We start from the raw sequence: 18296 nt of genomic DNA on the forward strand, positions 1-18296 counted from the left end.
TACAGGGCAGGTTAGATTTTTTAAAATAAATATATAAATAAATAAAATGTTGCCCGAGGGCCCACCATCCACATCTGGAGTTGACACTAGGTGAACCCACACATGCATGCAACATCACAGGTTGGCTTGCATGTGTGAAACAGCCTTTCCAAATCAAGTGCACCACTAATAACATGAGGAGTGCAGGAGCCATCTTGCCTCCCTTTCTTCTGCTCCGCGCTCAGCCCGTAAGCTCCAGGGCATGGCTTTTCTTGCCTCTCCATCCATCTTCTTCCTGCCAAGCCAGTGACAGTTGCGACTTGCGCTTTCTCACACCTCCTCATCTTGCCGCTCAATACCTGCCTGGGAGTTATTAGAGCTGCCACTGCTGGTGACAGAAGGAGATAAATGGGCAGCAGAGAAGGATGCCCCCACGGCAATGGGAAGGTTAGGTCTGGCATGGGAGCGAGGAGCTGGTGCTATCAGCAGGAGTGGGGGGACGACGACCATTACCAGTGGAAGCAGGAAAGAGAACAAATCACTGGGAGTCACTAAGTCAAAAAGAAGCCCTTGTGGAGGTATTTTACAAGGAGCTGGAGAGAGAAACAAACACAAAAGTCTGAATGGATTATATGCATCACAGACCCAAAAGATGGTTTCTCCTGGGTTCGTATCATATCCTGTGAAGTATTGTGCAGAACTGCGCCATGGTCTACCAGTGTTAGAGCTAATCGACTGCTTTTGAATACCATCTGTCACCTCTGGTCAATTTAGGCTGTAATCCCATGCTGTATAGTATACGCACTTCCCTGGGAGGAAGGTATACTGAATTCACTAGGGCTTACGTCGAAGTAGACATGAACAGTATGACACTGTTCATCTGCATAGATTTAAACCAAACATCTACAACTGGGCAGTACCCAGGTTAAGGTGTGCTATTTCAGGTTTCATGATCAGGGGAGGGAGGAATTTCACGAGTGGGGGGACAAGATTCACAGCATGATTCAACTCACTGGTATATTTCAGCTTAACTGGCACATTCCCCTCAGGGTGACTGTGCAGCCTCTTTTACAGAGGAGAGTCCTCTGTTCGAAGGGCTGACAGTTTGGACGGCATGCTAATCAACTGTAATAGGAACAGATCAGCATCTGAATTCAATTTTAAAATAAAGATTTTCTGTGCAATCCTAAAAATATTGATACAGTGCTTGTAATAAATTAATTCCAAGTGAGGGCAAGTATTCTAAAGAACAATTGGTGGTGGGATGATGGTAAGTATCATTTTGCTGTTTTGTGCTGGCAGGGGGAACAGAAGGAGACATGTGGATGTCAGACTGAAAAGGAATGGGATTATTTATTTATTACATTTATACTCTGTGTTTCATTTAAGGCACTCAGGGCAACCTACATAGTCTCCCCCTCCATTGTATCTGCACAACAACCCTCAGTAGTTGGTTAAGGTAAGAGATAGTGGTTGAGTTCGGACAACACGCTAATCAACGGTTGTTTCCCATTCTGTTCCTATTACCCCCCCCCCAGTTGATTAGCATGTCGTCCAAACTCAGCCAGTGACTGACTGGCTCATGGTCACCCAATGAGCTTCATGGCTAAATGGCTTGGGTCTCAACAGTCCTAATCCAACACTCTCACCATTACAGCAGACTAGCTCTCTCCCACATTGCACTGTTACCCTACATGGTTAGCTCCTACTACATAATTTTGTGCTCCCACTTCCACCAAATGGAAACAACAGTGAGTAGAGACTGTGTACAATAAATGCCCCAAGTAAAAAAAAGCCTGGTATCGCCTGGTATTCTCACCGCGGCTGGCAGACCATTCTTTTGCTAGTGAGATTGTGTTGTTTAGTAGCTCAGGATAGTTGGGTGATGTTTCTTCAATGCAGGGGTGGGGAACATGTGATACTCCAGGCATTGGTGGGCTGCAACTACAGTCAACCCTAGTCAATATAGACAAGGATGAGGGATGATTGGAGCTGTGTTCCATCAACATCTGCAGGGCCACACATTCATCATCTCTGACTCAATGGGATCTTAGGGGTTGGATTGAGCTTCTTTTTCACTGGCAGGAACTTTCTTCGAGTAACAATGAAGCATCTCAGCATTAGTGACAAAGCATCAAGGTAAAAAGAAGTGAAATGCACATGTGAATTAAGCACCCATGCAAGGTGAAGGTGAGTGCTACCCATTTATTGATTTAATTCCCTTAGGTCATCATTTAATTTATAAATGACCAGCTGAAGCCAAAACCAAGGCCCCAGAAAAAGCGAAATCCCTGAAGGGGTAACCCTTTAAAATTTACAGTCCAGGAGCTAAATCCCAGGGGAGAAAATCCTGCAGAAACTGATAGTTGTTGTAGCCTTGCTGTAGCAGAGAAGCCTGAATGACTGCAGAAAACCTCAATCAGATACATGGAGTGTAATAAGTTAGGGGCTCGATGTAGGAACAGCTTCTCTCAGTCTGCCCCCCAGCTCCATGGATTATCTCCAAACTCCCTTCCCTATATTTCCTGTAAGGATGGGCCTCTAAATTATATCAATCACTACATAGGGTACTACCAGATGGAGGCATCCTAGCATGAACAGTCTGCAGGCAGGTGAATGTAATATATTCCAGGGTTCTCTGCCCATTAGAACCTATCACTTTTCTAGTTTTCTGTCTATGTTCTTGGAGGATCAGAAGTGGAACACAGGCATTCAGATGTCTGATTCAGCTAGGCAAGAAATGAAGAGTAATAATTGCTAGGGGTTCAGTATGGAACCCCCCTCCCTGCTGTCCACACCAAGTAGTGGTATTCACTCTTCAGCTGACTGGTGTATCCCCTTTGCTGAAGTATAGGACATAATAGTAAACAAAGCTGCTACAGCAGAATTCCAAGACAGGAGAACTGCCTAGATACATAAAGGGGAGAAGAGGACAAAGTGTGCTTTGACTATATGGGAGGATGTTGTGATAAACCTAAATGTCAATAGATACAGACTCCCTTGCATGACTTTAATGTCGTTTATATGTTGCTCTTCCTCTTCAGGATGTGATCTATTTATGTCCTCTCCTTAATCCTAGCCACTTTAAGCTCAGTCAGAGCCCTGCTAAGACATGGCAGTATTTTGGTACAGATCCAGTATGGTCCATAGGTCATTGGGGAATTGCAACAAGAAAATCATTCACCAAACTCCAGACAGCAAGAGGTAAAGGTTAAACGTCCACTTTCCAGATTTTGTGGTTTTGTTTCTCTAGTGCTCTGAGCTGGCAGACGGGATCCCAATTTGAACCCCCTTCAAAGGCAGCTGGAGGTTCTGACTGGTAAGTGTTCCCACTCTCTGCGCATTGCCATGCCACTGAATGTCATAGGGGTCAAGAGTTTATTCTGGATGGCAGGACTGTGTTCATTTATGTTTGTCCTAAACTTTGGTAAACCCAATCTTCATCTATACAGGGGAATGAATGTTTCCTGTTCCTCTCTCATCATAAGCACTTGTTCCTGATATCCCTGCAGGTCCTTAGAACTGCCCTTTCTCCAGCTACAGATATGTAGAGTCTCCACAAGCTATGTGCAAATAGTGGGACTCTCCAGCAGTGAGTATGTGTACAAACGGCAGCCAAACAACTGGCTGGTTAGTTCAAATCAATCATTCAGCCCCTGCCCCTAGTCCTGCTTTGTAGTGCTTGTTTCAGGGATAGCTGAAGCCATAACTGGCAGAGTTGCTTTTCTATGTAATTCTTAGAGTATAGCAGCCTTGACCACTCTGGACTTGATTCCTGACACTCCTGTGCCTCCTTGGCTTCTGGATCCACAGTTCCAGTCTGCAAAGCCGCCTTGCTTGCCTACTTCCTACCCGCCAACAATGCACTGCCCTTGTTATTGGTAGATCCTATGCATAGCTTTGCTCCTGCTTTTCAGGTAACAGCCTGTTTTGTTCCATTTCCTTTAGTTCAGAGGTGAGCAACTTGAGGCTTTCCAAATGTTTTGGCCACAAGTTAAAGCTGCAGGAGCCCTGCCCTCTTTTGTATCTGGTCAAGAGGGCAGGGTTCCTGCAGTTTTAACTGCTGTGATGAAGAGGGAATTTCACCAGGTGCTGCCTGCATACAAATGGCACCTGTTGAAATTTCTTTTCAGTGCAACTGTTAAAGATGCAGAATCTCTGTCCTCCTTTCCATATGGTCACCCTAACTCTGTCAGTCCTAGCTAACATAGCCAATAGTGAAGGATGATGGGAGTTGTAGGCCAAAACATTTGGTTGCCTACCTCTGCTTTAATCATGCTGCCATGTGACCAGCCTCCTTTGTATTTTCTTCCCCCACTTATAACATAAAACCTCCCCTGATAAGCAGAGTGTCATTTCTTCAGAGCCCCATTTCTGATTAGTCGCTCTTTGCACCAGTTTCCTCTCTCCTCTGTCTTTTCCTCAAATCTCATTCATTGCCTAATCTTCCTTCAGATTCCTCTTTCTCAGGCCATTGCCCACTCTGTTACCGTCCTTCAGGCTCTTTGCCTCTGGGCAGTCCATGTCCCTTGGTTTCTCTACCTGTAGGGACCACTTCTCAGGCCAGGCTTCAACCTACTAATCCCAGCCAAATGGACAACGTAACCTTCCCTCAGAGAAACTAGACTGCCAGCAGCTTTGTTCTGTGGACAAGAAAAGATTCTGAACTATTGCATCTCCTCAGCCAATCAGTTTCAGAGACTTCACCATCACAACATAAATGATGACGCAGATGGTGGAGCAAATTTGTTTTCTGTTATTCTAAAAGGGAGAACCAGAACCAATGAGTTACAATTACAAGATTGGCATTATAGGCATTAGAGTGATATTATTGCAAGCAAGAGATGCCCCAATGCCAACACAAATTTTGGCTTAATTTTCTTTTAATTTTTGTAGGGCTTCTCCAGTGGGACACTTCTTAACTCTATTGCATGAGTACACATGTAGCCTTTTAAAACAGGGATGGGGAACCTTTGGTCTGCGGCCTGCATACAAGCAAAAGGGGCTCCCTATCCAGCAGAACAGCTTATTTCGCAGGCCCCTCTTCCCTGCAGGGAAAAGCTTCTATATCTGATCAACAGGTGATCAGAGATTTTCCCTGCTATGCAGTGAGAAAAAGAGCTTTTGCCACTGTGCAGCAGGGGAAAGCTCTTATCTCTGTTGAACGGACATAAGAGCCTTTCTGTGCAATGGTGTCAGGACAGGGGCTGGGAAGAAAGCTGCTGAGTGATTCAGTCCTGTGTACTTCTGTGGCTTGTCCTGCTTACTTGTGGGTAGACATAGTGCTCATGCTTACTTCTGAGTAGACATGCAGAGGCTTGGTATTTGGGATGCTATTGAAGTGTTGCTGAGTGATTCAGTCTCGTTTGCTTTTGAGTAGACATGCAGAAGTCTTATCTTGTTTATTTCTGAGTAGTCTTGTAATCATATTTGGCCACACCCGCTTTGACTTTGGCCCCATGCCTACAGATGGAATGCAGCCCCCAAGACCTTTCCCAGATTGGGATTTGGCTCTTGGACTGAAAAAGGTTCCCCACCCCTATTTTAAAATAAAATTAAAACAGGATGACAACATGAACAAGGTTTAACTTCCTCTCCTGCAGAAATGTGCCACCACCACTTCAGGGCATTTAGAGTGTCTTGTGAGAGAGAAGCAGGAGGCAAATCAACAGTAGGGAAACGCATTTCCACCCCCGTCTGAAAACCCTCTTAAGGTCTGTAGAAGATCTGCAGCACCTCAGTGATCTACTTTTTGCATTCTGCAGTGCTCCTGTTTCCCAGCCAGATCTACACTGAGCAGGATATAACACTTTGAAAACGGTATATGTAATGTGTCCTGGCCTGGAGTGACCTCGCTCCCACCAAAAACATTGGACTAAGTCCCTGACTGTTTTAGTGTGCAGCTTTATGGGAAAGCCCCATGGTGGCTGCAAATCTGCAGCTGTGTTATATAACTGATGCAGCACAGATTTGCAGCCACTGCAGGGCTTTGAGTGTGTATAGACAGCCCCATGGTCACAGTCTTCCACACAATGGTGAGATGTACTGAATTTCTGTTGAAATTGCTTAATTCCCTCTTTTTTTTGGTAATGCATAACTTATGTTTTGGCGAGTTTAATTGGTCCCCCTACCACACTTGCCAGCACAACATGAACAAGATTTAAGTTCCTCTCCTGCAGAAATGCGCCACCAGTACATGGCATTTGGAGCATCTGTAGACGAGAGTTTTATCGCACACTCCCGGATTTTTGCGGGTCAATTTGATGACACAACAATCCTCCTGAGCATCTCCCGCTTCATCTGCTGTTTTTCACGCTACAAACTGTGACCCAGAAAATCCATTTCTTCTTTGCTTTGACAATAATAGGCGCTATTTCTTGCTGTGTGCGGGAAAAACTGCGCTATAAAAATGCCCACTGAATTGCTTCCTCTTTCTTCCCCGTGTGAAGAAAAAAGGAAGCAACTCGTCCCTATTGTGGGAGAGAAGCAGGAGGCAAAGTGACGGTAGGGAAATGCGATTTCTGCCCCTGTCTGAAAAAGCTCTAAATTACTGTAGAAGATCTGCAGCACCTCATCAGTGATCCACTTTTTGCATTCTGCAGTGCTCCTGTTTCCTATTCGAGTGTCCTCTGCTCTTCCATGCCTTCAGAGCAGAGAATGCCTTGTGTCCTCCTCCTCAGGCTTATCCTGTTAGCCAAGAGACCTGCCCTGCACCCTTCTTTTCATTGTTGATGTAACTGGCAGAGCTCTGGTCTTGTGACCACTGATGCCACCTGCTGGGACAAGCTTGAGGGGAAACAACTCCAGCCAGAAACTTCCAAACCAACAATGAGCTGGAATCCAGACAAGCCAGAAATGTTCTTCTTTATTTGACTTCTCCAGGACAAAATACATGCAGTTGCACGTCTCTTTTTCCCAACAGCGTTTTTTTGTTTTGTTTTTTGGAACTGAAAGGCAGTTTGGAAACTGCTGCTAAGAGTGGTGGAGTTGCAGAGTGGAGGGATTGCTTCACCCCTACCCTTTCAATCATTTGTCCATTCAAAATCACCCACCCGCCAAGCTGCTTTTCTCCCTGCAGGGAAAAAGAGCTTCCCCCCATGGGTGGTGAAACAGCTTGGAGGCGAGAAGGCAAGGCAGGAAGCAACCCCTCCTCCCGATGGCGCTTTCCCTCTTAGCTGCAGCCTTCAAAGCTCAGCAATGCTACTATATTTTGCGTTCCATCATCATCCTGTGATACTTCTTGACCTGGGGAAGATTATTTCATAGGGTGCTTCCAGATGGATGGCTCCTATCATTACCAGTCAAAAGGTAGCATGCAGCTATACTATCTCTTTCCTGCATGACAGATTTATTTTTTTCTGTTAAGAAAAAAGACCAAGGAAGTGGTGAGAAAACATGGGAGGGTTACAAGTGGAATTTTACCTCCATGTAAAATCCTGTGTTTAAGGCAAGGCGATTGCACAATAATAGCCTCCTCTGGAAACACCCATATTCTCCTTCAAATCTCTAGGCTAAGTTTTGCTCCATCTGAGTCTGAAGCTGTGCTTTGCTTTGCATGATCTTGGCATAAGGCACAGGGTAGCTTCTACTTCTCTACTAGCCGGTGTTAAACTTGCCAGGCACTCTCTTAAGAGAAACATTTTAGGTTGATTCCTCTTCTATGGGTAGCAATAGTATCAAAGCTTGTGCTAGCAGGAGAGACTTTGAGAAAACAGTTGAATGGTGGGCAGGCTGCCTGGGTTTTTCAGTGAAACAGAACTGGCATTTGTAAGTACCTGCTAAAGCTTTTGACTGTGTTTTTATGGTGTAACTTAGCGTTTAGTGTGACTTCATGGAATGTTAAGAGGTTGTGGAATTTAAATATGCAGGAAAGAGGAAGTTCTAAGTTAAAAGAGCTTAATGTTGACCTGCCCCCCCCCCCTTTTTACAAGAAACCCATCTGATGGCTGCAGATGAATATTTGTCAAGAAAAGACTAAGACTGGGTTGGTGAGGTTTATGTAACAAACACTTCTACTTGGTGTTATGGGGTTGTGATTCTGATTTGAAAACGACTCACCAATTGAACAGGTGGTTATTGATCCTGATGGATGTTTTTTTGATTCTCTTTCGGAAATACATGGATGAAGTTTGTGCTATGATAAATTTATATGGGCCGAATAATGATTTCTCAGCTGTGTTTCACAAATGTTTTAGAAAACTGGTTGATATTGTCTATGATTATTTGATTGTGGTTGGAGATTTTCATGAGGCTTTGGTCCTGCAGCATCTGCCTCTAAGAGCCAAATGGCTGTGAGATCTAGGGACATCCTTGATGGAGCTGTGTTGGCTCTGTGTTCCACCTAAGCTCCACACTTTTGCTACTGTGGGGTAGCACTGGGTGATCCCCATGGCAAGGAGGGTGCGCGGGGTTTCCAACTGTCATCTAGGTACTAGAGAATGCCTTCAGCCAGTGAATGCCTTCACAGCAAAGCTGGAGAGGTTAGACAGCAGAAGGGCCTTATTCACCTTGCTCCTGCCAAAATAGTCAGGGTAAGTTCCCAACTTTTTTTATTCGCAGCTTTGCGGGAAAGCCCCGGTGTGGTTGCGAGGTGGATGCTGCATCGTATAACCGACACAGCGCCACTGTGCAGCCACCGCAGGGCATTTAAAATGTATTGACAGCCCCTTCAAGCTTATATGGTTGAATTTCGTTTGATTGATGCTTGGAAAATTTTGCATCCCAATGATAGAGAATATACTTTTATTTCACCAGTTCATCATAACTGCTTTTGACCAGACTTTTTTTTTGGTTTCTACATCATTGCTGCATCAAATAAAAGTGTGTAAAGATTGACATATTGGCAGTGTCAGACCACACCCCAATATGCTTGGAGTTGCAATTTTCAGATATGCAAAGGCCTCTTGGTCTCTGGCTCCTTAATGTTCTTCTTTTTAATTATGGGATGTTTAAAACTCAGATTTATGCTGAATTACTTGAATTTTAAAATCAATGGGGGCACATCTGGTTCTCACACCAATGAGTGGGAGGGCCAGTAAAGCTTTTACACAGGCACAAATTATAGCCTACATTTCCTATGAGATTTTTTTTAATGCAACATATGTCTTCAAGTAGGAAGTTAAAATCTCTTATAACTCAGTTGCTATTTCCCCCAATGCACAACTTTATTGGGAGTACAGAATGTTAAAAATGAGTTGAATAATATTCTTCCACAGCAGGCTGAAATTTCCTTGACCTGTTTATGACAGGCATACTGGGAAAATGGTGAACATCCCAGTAAGATCCTGGCACATCGCCTTAAACAGCAAAAACATTGAAATGTTATTTCAGCTATTAGAGATGAGAATGATAGATTACACACCTCTACAACACATATAAAGTTACAATTTTTAAAGTTTTACATGGATTTGAATGGTGCCAGAGGTTAAATATCAGACCAGGATACAGAATCCATTTTTCCTATGTTAATCTCCCATGTTTAGAGTCTACACAACAACAGCTTTTCCTGGCTCCTTTGCACCTGGAGGAAATTTTGAAAATTAATGCAAAAATGAATACTGAGAAATCCCCTGGCTGGATGAGTTTCCAATTGAGTTTGGAATAATTCTTTTGGTGAATTTTCCGGCTATTTGATTAATTGCCCAAAGTCTGAACTTATGCTGGAGATATTGTATATCCTAGTGCATTAGTTAACTGACAATTTTGATTGTGCCCAGCTTTTATTATCTATTTGGGAATAAGTATTCCCAGAGACATATCTCAAAGGATTAAATTATACATAATCAAATCGATTAATGAGATTTCACAGGTTATAGATACATGGACAGCCTTAAAGTTGAGTTTGTGGGGCAAGGTTAATACATTTAAGATAAATATTATACCATGGATTGTTTATTTCAAGAAACATTTCAAGAAATTTTATGATTTTTTGGTAAATTTGGGGTGGGTGGGTTTCCTCCTTACCATGAATATCTTTAAAAAGGCTGCAACTTCCAATTAAAGAAGGTGGATTTGGCTTTCTGGACCTTGCTATATATCACCTGGCCTATTTGTTGATCAGTACTAAATGTTGGTCTTTTCTAGTTAGACTAGGTTTTTCTACCTTGGTCAGTCTTGGAATCTTCCTGCCTGGAACCTCTCCAAATGCATGGCACTAAATTTCCAGCATATTAGAACGAATATGGTTCCTCCCACAATTTCGGAGGTTAGAAACATTTGGTGTATAATGTCATGTCAATTACAGTTTGATTTATTTTCTTATGCTAAATTGACTTTATGGGGAAAGCTAAATTTAAATATTGGAAAGAAAATGTTTTTGTGGTGGACTTGTATAGATAAGTGTTTTTTGTTTTTGTTTACTTTGGATCAGTTACTGAGTGATGACGATGAATTTTTGTTATTTTCAGCTTTGCAAGACAAATATAGGTCTGCCTGCTACAGCTGAATGGTAATGTTTGCAGATGCAGTACTTGCAAGTATCATTCCTGCTGCTTTTACAGCTTCAGAGTCCCCTGTGATATTGGAAACACTTATCGAAGCTGATCAGTTATATTGATCCACTGTTTGAATTTATAAATACTTATTTATCAATAAAAAAATAAGACACATAGGGTATTAGGCAGGAATGAAATGGGGAATTAGATTGTCCTATTTTACCTGATCAATGGATTGTGGTATTAGCATTTGTATCCAAGGTGTCTATGGCTCTAAGACCTATGGAACTGTGGTCTTATTCAGCAAAATCGTCTGTTTTGGGTCTATTGGATGCAACAGTGTCGCTTTCATAAAGTTTTGTCCAGCTCAGCTAATTGTTAGAGGTGTAATACAGCTAGTGCCTCTTATAACCATATGTTTTGGAAATGTCCAGTAGCAGGCTTTTTTTTTTTGGAAGAAAGTTATTATGCGGATAAACTTTATATTGGAACACTCTTTAATATTTACTGATGTACACATTCTTTAAAATTATTTACCTGCTTCTTGGAAGTTAACAAATGATTAGCACAAATAATTTTTCATGCCCATTTGACAGCCAAAAGTCTGATATTACAACACTGGAAGGATCAATGCTCATGTCCTTTAATGCAACGGATTGAGGACCTAACAATATTATTAACATTTGAAAGGATGGCATGTAGGTGCCACTCGTGAATGGCTAACAGATTCCCAAAGAGAACTCTTGCACCCTAAGCTACTTCATTATCAACCAGGTCATAGCTCCAGATATTCCCTTTGGGTGTTTCTGATCCTTTCTCAGCTGAATCTGGAAAACTGATGCCAAATGGTTTCTCTGCCCTCCCCTTAGTTATGAGACATGTCACCTGCCCAAATGCTAATGGGTATTGCATTCCAAATGCTGCAGATTCCCAGCTATCATAATCTCCAATCATTATCATATTCACAAAAGATTCTTTTGTGAATATGATAAAACTGGCAGTACATCAGTTGGCCATTACCTATTCCCCATGATCCAGTTGCTCAAATTCATAACATTCAAGACTAAACTTGAATGCAAAGTGTTTTAAGAGCATGTTGTGCTTACTTTCCATTATTTTATTTTTATATATCTCATAATAATTAGAGCAATGCACCGGCTACAGTGTTACCCCTTCTGCCATTTTTATTTTTCTTATTTCTTTTAAACCAAAAGGATTTATACCTTTAGCGGGCTTATCAACAACATCAAACCATTTCATGGTTTATATAGTTTTGCTCTGAATGTAAAACTGGCTAATCCTGAGGGATGGTTATGATGGAGGGCACTGCCTCCCCCACCATATTCTCTGCAAATGGCTGCTAGGCTTACAGGTAATGCCAGCAGGACAAGGGTGAGGGGAGATGCCAAGGCATGAGCAGAGAAATGGAAGCTGGGAGAGTATAGACACTGGTGTTATTATTATTATTATTATTTATTTATATAGCACCATCAATGTACATGGTGCTGTACAGATAACACAGTAAATAGCAAGACCCTGCCGCATAGGCTTACAATCTAATAAAGTTGTAGTAAACAATAAGGAGGGAAAGAGAATGCAAACAGGCACAGGGAAGTGTAAACAGGCACCGGGAAGGGTGAAGCTAACAGTATAGAGTCAGAACAAACTCAAAGTTTAAAAGCTATAGGGAAAAGAAAAGTTTTTAGCTGTGTTTTAAAAGCTGTGATTGAGTTGGTAGTTCTCAGGTGTTCTGGAAGAGCATTCCAGGCATGAGGGGCAGCAGAGGAAAATGGACGAAGCCGAGCAAGGGAAGTAGAGACCCTTGGGCAGGCAAGAAGCATGGCATCAGAGGAGCGAAGAGCACGAGCGGGGCAATAGTGTGAGATGAGAGAGGAGAGATAGGCAGGAGCTAGACCGTGAAAAGCTTTGAAGGTCAACAGGAGAAGTTTATATTGGATTCTGGAATGAATTGGGAGCCAATGAAGAGATTTCAGAAGCGGAGTGACATGGTCAGAGCGGCGGGCCAGGAAGATGATCTTAGCGGCAGAGTGGTGGACAGAGACCAGCGGACTGATGTGAGATGAGGGGAGGCCAGAGAGGAGGAGGTTGCAGTAGTCCAACCGAGAGATAACCAGTGCGTGAACGAGAGTCTTGGCAGAAGAGACAGACAAAAATGGTCGAATCCTGGCAATATTATACAGGAAGAAACGACAAGATTTAGCTACTGCCTCGATATGAGGAATAAAGGAAAGCGAGGAATCAAATATAAAGCCAAGGCTACGAGTTTCCTTGACCGGAGTAAGCGTGACATCGTTGACAGTAAGAGAGAATGAGAGAGTTGAGGTCCAAAAACATATGAATAACCACAGGTTCCTGAGCCCGGCATTAAAGGCTTTGCAGAAGTGGATATTGAGGAGGAATGCAGAGGTGATGAAAATGCTTTGGCCAGAGGAGCGGCAGATGGGGACATTCCTCTCTCCAGTGTTTCTAGAAGGGTCGCTGACAGTCCTCCTTTCTCCTAACAGGGGCTGAAACACTCACGATGACACAGCCACAGCGCCTTCCCTCCCTGAGACGTGTTGCAGTATGTGGGGGCACCCACGGGAACGAGATGTCTGGAGTTTACCTGGTCAGGCACTGGCTACGGGACCCCTCCGAGTTGCAGCGTGGCACCTTCCATGCCACACCCTTCCTAGGCAACCCACGTGCCATTGAGCAGTGCACACGCTACATTGGCAGGGATCTTAATCGCACATTAACTGCTGATTTTCTCAAGTGAGTACCACACTGTATACCACACTGCAGAGGTTTTGCAGGGAGGGAAAAGCTTCACTTCTCCAGCAGCTGCCGGAGCTTGCATTTCCCTGCACTAGCACTGAGGATGCATAGCTGCACTAACCTTGCTGTGTAAGGCTATAGACCAGGGATACAGAATCATGCTTGGATGGGGAGCCAAATTGCACCTCCTGGGCCCTATGCTGGCTGGATGACATCAGCGTGCTTAGCTGCTCCCAGACATCATTCCCCACCCCTTTGCCTTTCTCCGAGTTCTCTGCCTCTCTCAGCAAAGAGAAAGGGACTCACCAACTGAGTTCCTGGGATTGCGTGTTGTGCGTTATCCCCATGGGGTTGGCATGAAGGACTCACCGGTGCTGGGAAGAGCAGCTGGTCCCCCTGTGCTGGCCACTCGCTACTCACATTTACACCGTTATTGCCAAGCTGAGATCAGAGATAACAGTGGGAACTGAACACCAAGCCTCACCCCCTGGAGAAAACCAAGGAGGCTCCTCAGGCCGGATGTGGAATCTCCTGGCCTGGAGATTCCAGACCCCTGCTATAGATCCATGGCATCTTAAGTGGCCTCCATAGCACAATGTGATCTCAGTCTCTCCTGTCCTGGAATCTGTGCGCTGTGTGAGCCTCTGAGTCTGCACCATCTTTGCTACATGTGTCTATTTCTCAGCTCCAAGAATACAAACCTGTATGAAGTTCAACGAGCTCAGGAAATCAATCAGACCTTTGGCCCGAAAGGTTCATCTCAAGCCTATGACCTTATAGTTGACCTGCACAACACCACAGCCAACATGGGTTCCTGCCTCATCGTGGACTCTGAACACAGCCTCTTGTCCATGCATATTTGTGACTACATTCAGGTGAGGCCATGCTCCAAGGAGTTCCCAAAAACCTATGGCTGGGATTCCCCCTTAAAGGCAATCTCCTTTCTTCTTGCCTCCACAGAAACATTCAAGAATAAGACGTTGTCCCATCCTTTTCTATCAGCAGCAGCCGGAAGAAGAGACCTATTCTGTCTGTTCAGTGTCCAAAGCTGGGTTAGGTAAGGGCTACTTTTCAGCCTGGCTATTCCTGATGGCAGAAATCTTTCTGCTCTTTGCTATGTCCAATGTTTGGTGTGATTTTGGTTGGTGTGTGCATGGGTTTGAGGTGGGTGGGTTGAGTTGGAGTACTGTGTCTTTGCCTGGTTTTTGGTGTGTTTGTGTGTATTTTGCCTGAGTTGCTTTGGTGCATAGTGCTTGTTTGTGTGTGGGGTGTGTGTGTGTGTGTGTGTGTGCATGTTTTGCCTCTTTGGAGAGTGGTTTGGTGTGGCTGTGTGGTGCAGGTGGGTGCCCTACCTGTGTGTGTGTGTTTCTTGTTTGAGTGTGTGTGTTTCTCTGAGCATCACTGGTTGGCCTTCTAGGAAACAGGTATTTTCTGGTGCTTTGTGGGAACAAACATGTGATTTGGCATTCTTGGCTCAGTACCCAGCTCTGCCTTGTACTCAGTTTCTTCACCAAGTTACTAGTCTCTGACCCTCATCAGTTTCATTTCTGTTAAATGGGTGTTGTGGGTTCAAAACAGTGTTTTGTTTTGTTTTAAATTTTGGAGCACAGATCCTACTTCTGCCTTGTACATAGGTTCTTGGGCATTGGGTTACTTTTCTTTAAGCCTCACCAATTTGCCTTCTGGGAAATGGGTGTTTTGTGATGAGCCATGCCCACCATGGCAGCCATTTTGTGAGAGTGCCCATGACACTCTCAAAATTTCACCAGCTGAAAAAAGCTGCAGACCCCTGCAATAAGGTCTGCGGTGAGGATTTGAACCCAGGTCTCCCCACTTAAAATCCAGCACTTGTAAGTACACGACACCACACTTGTTACCAGGTGTGGGTGGATGAAGGAAATATGGTTCAGATGGACCAGGAAGTGCTCAGCCCAAAGATCTGGGGAAAGCTATTGGATGACATGCTATACCAGAAGAATTCCCCAGGCAATGGTGCAAAATGCACGTGATCAAACCCTTCTTGTGCCAGTTATGATTTATTATGTAAGAGACTCTCAGGAAGCAAGTGGTTTATGTAATATAGACGAAGGCTGTGCAAGATGATGCCAACAATGATATAACCAACATATCCCTCTTCATGTGACCCTCTACAGCGTTGGAGCTGGGTCCACAGCCCCAGGGAGTAGCACGAGCTGACCTGCTTGCTCACATGAGATCCATCATGGCCTGTGCTTTGGATTTCATTGAACTGTTTAACAAAGGTGACCTATCCCATCATACCTCATTCTGGGACTGCTTCATGGGACTGGGAGTTGGGCTAAGGAATGTGACCTAGATACATTGATTAGCAGAACAAAACTGGGGATCGCTGACACTGCTTTTGTAGTTTTGGTGGTGAATGTTGACAACCTTCAATTTGTTGACATACATCAGGGTTGAAGAACCTTTTTCATCCCAAGGGCCAAATTCCATTTCAGAAAAGCTTCTGAGGGCCACAGTGGTAGGTGGGGCTAAAGACAAAGTGGGTGGGGCTAAAATTCCCAAAATACCAGTGAATCTTATATTAAAGCGCATACTGCCAGTCGCTAAGCCTTAGCAAGAGCATTTCAGCCACTCTGAATGGGGAAAAAACTACAAAAGCCTGGAAGCCACCAAATGACCAGTGGTTGGGGGAGAAGGGGAGTCGGGAAGAGGGCATGGCTATCTGGGGGGTGGTAGAGGGCCAGATTTGGTTCCCCCCTCCCTGACATTAATATAAGAGAGAGACCTACCAACCAACATCGTACATCACTCAGGGGTGTCTTGATGACATCATTTTACCTTCCCTCAAAACCCCATGGCATCGCAGCTGCAGGGTAGGAGCGGTAAATCTCCACACAGGAGGGTAGACATTCAGCTCATTGAGCCCACCACCTGCCCTCTGTCCAGCCTATCTGCGCATCCCCTGACTTACCCTGGGCCTTGATCCACCCCTGGAACGCCCCCAGCCTCAATTCGAGACGAGGTCACCACCGAGAGACAAAGCAAAGAAGGTGGTGACCCCAGAGTAAAGGAAAAAGTAGCAGTAAGTCAGCGACTTTTAAAAAGCGCAGTTTCGGGGGGGGGGAGCCCATGGTGGCTGCGAGTTGGCAGCTGCATCATATAAACAAAGCAGCGCCAACTCTCAGCCACCGCAGACTAAACAGGGCATATAGACAAGCCCTCAGTGAATCTGGGGATATATTATTTATTTATTTATATAGCACCATCAGTGTACATGGTGCTGTACAGAATAAAACAATAAAATAGCAAAACCCTGCCACATAGGCTTACATTCTAATAGAATCATAATAAAACAATAAAAAGGGGAAGAGAATGCACCAAACAGGCACAGGGTAGAGTAAAACTAACAGTATAAAAGTAAGATCAAAATCAAGTTTTAAAAGCTTAAGAAAAAAGAAAAAGAAAAATCCTGTTCCATCCTACATGCCTTTGTCCAGCACACGATCTGTGCTGCTGTACCCCCCTATAGCAAGGTCAGGGTTTGGTATGAACTTTAGTATGAACCCTTGATGAATACTCACACTTGGTGAATACTCACACACCATTTGACATAAGCCCCCCGCAGTGATTGTCATTGGCAGGAGTGTGGGGGTTGCCTTTCCTTCTGGTGGATTTCTAACTATGAAATTTGAAGGTAAACTGGGAACTGGTTGTCCCTCCAACCCCATTTCGCAGGCACATTGTTTCCAGCTTTTGAGACTGAAGCATATAAGGTGGTTGGACCTGTGGACTTTCCCCGCTATCCTAATGGTGAGATTTCTGCTGTGATACATCCAAATCTGCAGGTGAGTGTGGAGGGAAGGAGGGAAAGAATTGAAGATATGTGTATGTGTGTGTAGAGAAACCTAGTATGTAATCTTTCTAGTATGCATCTTTGCAGCTGCTGCCCAATATATAAGAGTTTAGGGCTCCTATAGCTTCAATAATAAAAATGAGAATTTGAGTAGGTGCATCTTGAACCATAGAGTTGCAATGGAGAGGAAAGTTGCACCTACCAAAATTCCCTTGCATACAATTATTAAAGCTACATCAGTTCTCATCCTTTTGCAATCTTAGGTCCCCATATGGTGCTGGACTTCCAGTACCGCTAACCATTGGCCATGCTGGCTAAGGATGATAGGAGTGGTAGACCAACAACATCTGGGGCCCCAAGGTTGGGAAAGGCTGCTTCTCATCACCCAGCACTCTGCTGACTGTGGTATTGATAACTGCAGTGGTGGGTTAACTCATGTTATGCTACTACCGGCTTCTGTCGGTGGGCCTCTTGTCTCTTCAATCTCTCCAGAAGATGCTACAGAGAAAGGATTGGAAGGCAGGCTGTAGGTGGGGCGTCTAGCTATTCCATACCTAGCTCTAACCAAACCGTCCCCTCTTAGGATAAAGATTTCCAGCCCCTGAAGCCTGGGGATCCCATTTTCCAGACGCTCAGTGGGGAGGATATTCTATATGATGGTGATGACGTCACCTACCCAGTCTTCATCAATGAGGCAGCCTACTATGAGAAGAAAGTGGCCTTTATTAAGACAGAGAAACGCACATTCTCCCAACCTGCACTGCAGAAGATGTTTTAAATGAGTCCTGTTTTATCAGCGGGAACCAGACCAACAACACATCACAAGAAGACAATTGAAACCCAGGTTTTTAATGTATTCTAAAAAGTCACTGTTGTGCGGCTTATCCCCTGAATGTTGCTCTTGCAAATAAATAAATAAATAGTATTAATTCTTCCATAGTTTATTGTTAGAGATGGACTTATCCCATGTTTGTGCAAAATGATACATTATTCTCTAGAACGGTAGTAGTCTGAAGTCTCCATCCAAAGAATTTGTACCGCAATGGTCCTCAGCATGTTTTAAGGTTTGCCTTTTGATACCTGTGGGATGAAACTGTTGTTTGGGTAAGCCAGTGTGCTTTGGTAGCATGAACGTTGAGTGTGCGGACCTAGGTTCAAATCCTGAAATCCAGCCATGGATTACTTGAACCATTTTTCTTTAGCCTCAATTCCTCCCTCCATCAACACCCAAAATGTCTCCCTCACAGGGCTAGGACAGGACTGTTGGGAAT

General features: G+C 44.2%; 2 protein-coding genes across 2 annotated transcripts in view; one reads left to right on the forward strand and one right to left on the reverse strand.

The window, feature by feature from the left end:
- Positions 1 to 4503, reverse strand: part of TBX10 (T-box transcription factor 10) — a 30235-nt gene extending 25732 nt beyond the window's left edge. Inside the window, exon 1 of the mRNA XM_063118342.1 lies at positions 4470 to 4503. Coding sequence (XP_062974412.1) covers positions 4470 to 4503 — 34 coding nt within the window. The remainder of the gene's footprint in view (positions 1 to 4469) is intronic.
- ACY3 (aminoacylase 3) lies at positions 3196 to 17919 on the forward strand. Its single transcript, XM_063118683.1, has 7 exons — positions 3196 to 3298; positions 12938 to 13187; positions 13876 to 14065; positions 14151 to 14247; positions 15344 to 15451; positions 16908 to 17017; positions 17609 to 17919. The coding sequence occupies exons 2-7, from the start codon at positions 12955 to 12957 to the stop codon at positions 17801 to 17803; spliced, it is 933 nt and encodes a 310-aa protein (XP_062974753.1). The 5' UTR covers positions 3196 to 3298; positions 12938 to 12954; the 3' UTR covers positions 17804 to 17919.
- The last annotated feature ends 377 nt before the right edge of the window (positions 17920 to 18296 follow it).

Source organism: Elgaria multicarinata, chromosome 2 (assembly GCF_023053635.1).
Source record: "Elgaria multicarinata webbii isolate HBS135686 ecotype San Diego chromosome 2, rElgMul1.1.pri, whole genome shotgun sequence".
Classification (NCBI taxonomy): Eukaryota; Metazoa; Chordata; class Lepidosauria; order Squamata; family Anguidae; genus Elgaria; species Elgaria multicarinata.

Coding starts and splice junctions, on each gene's coding strand:
- ACY3 (XM_063118683.1), top strand. CDS start 12,955: ATGACACAGCCACAGCGCCTTCCCTCCCTGAGACGTGTTGCAGTATGT. Junction 14,248..15,343: donor AGTGTCCAAAGCTGGGTTAG/GTAAGGGCTACT, acceptor GACCCTCTACAG/CGTTGGAGCTGGGTCCACAG. Junction 17,018..17,608: donor TGATACATCCAAATCTGCAG/GTGAGTGTGGAG, acceptor GTCCCCTCTTAG/GATAAAGATTTCCAGCCCCT.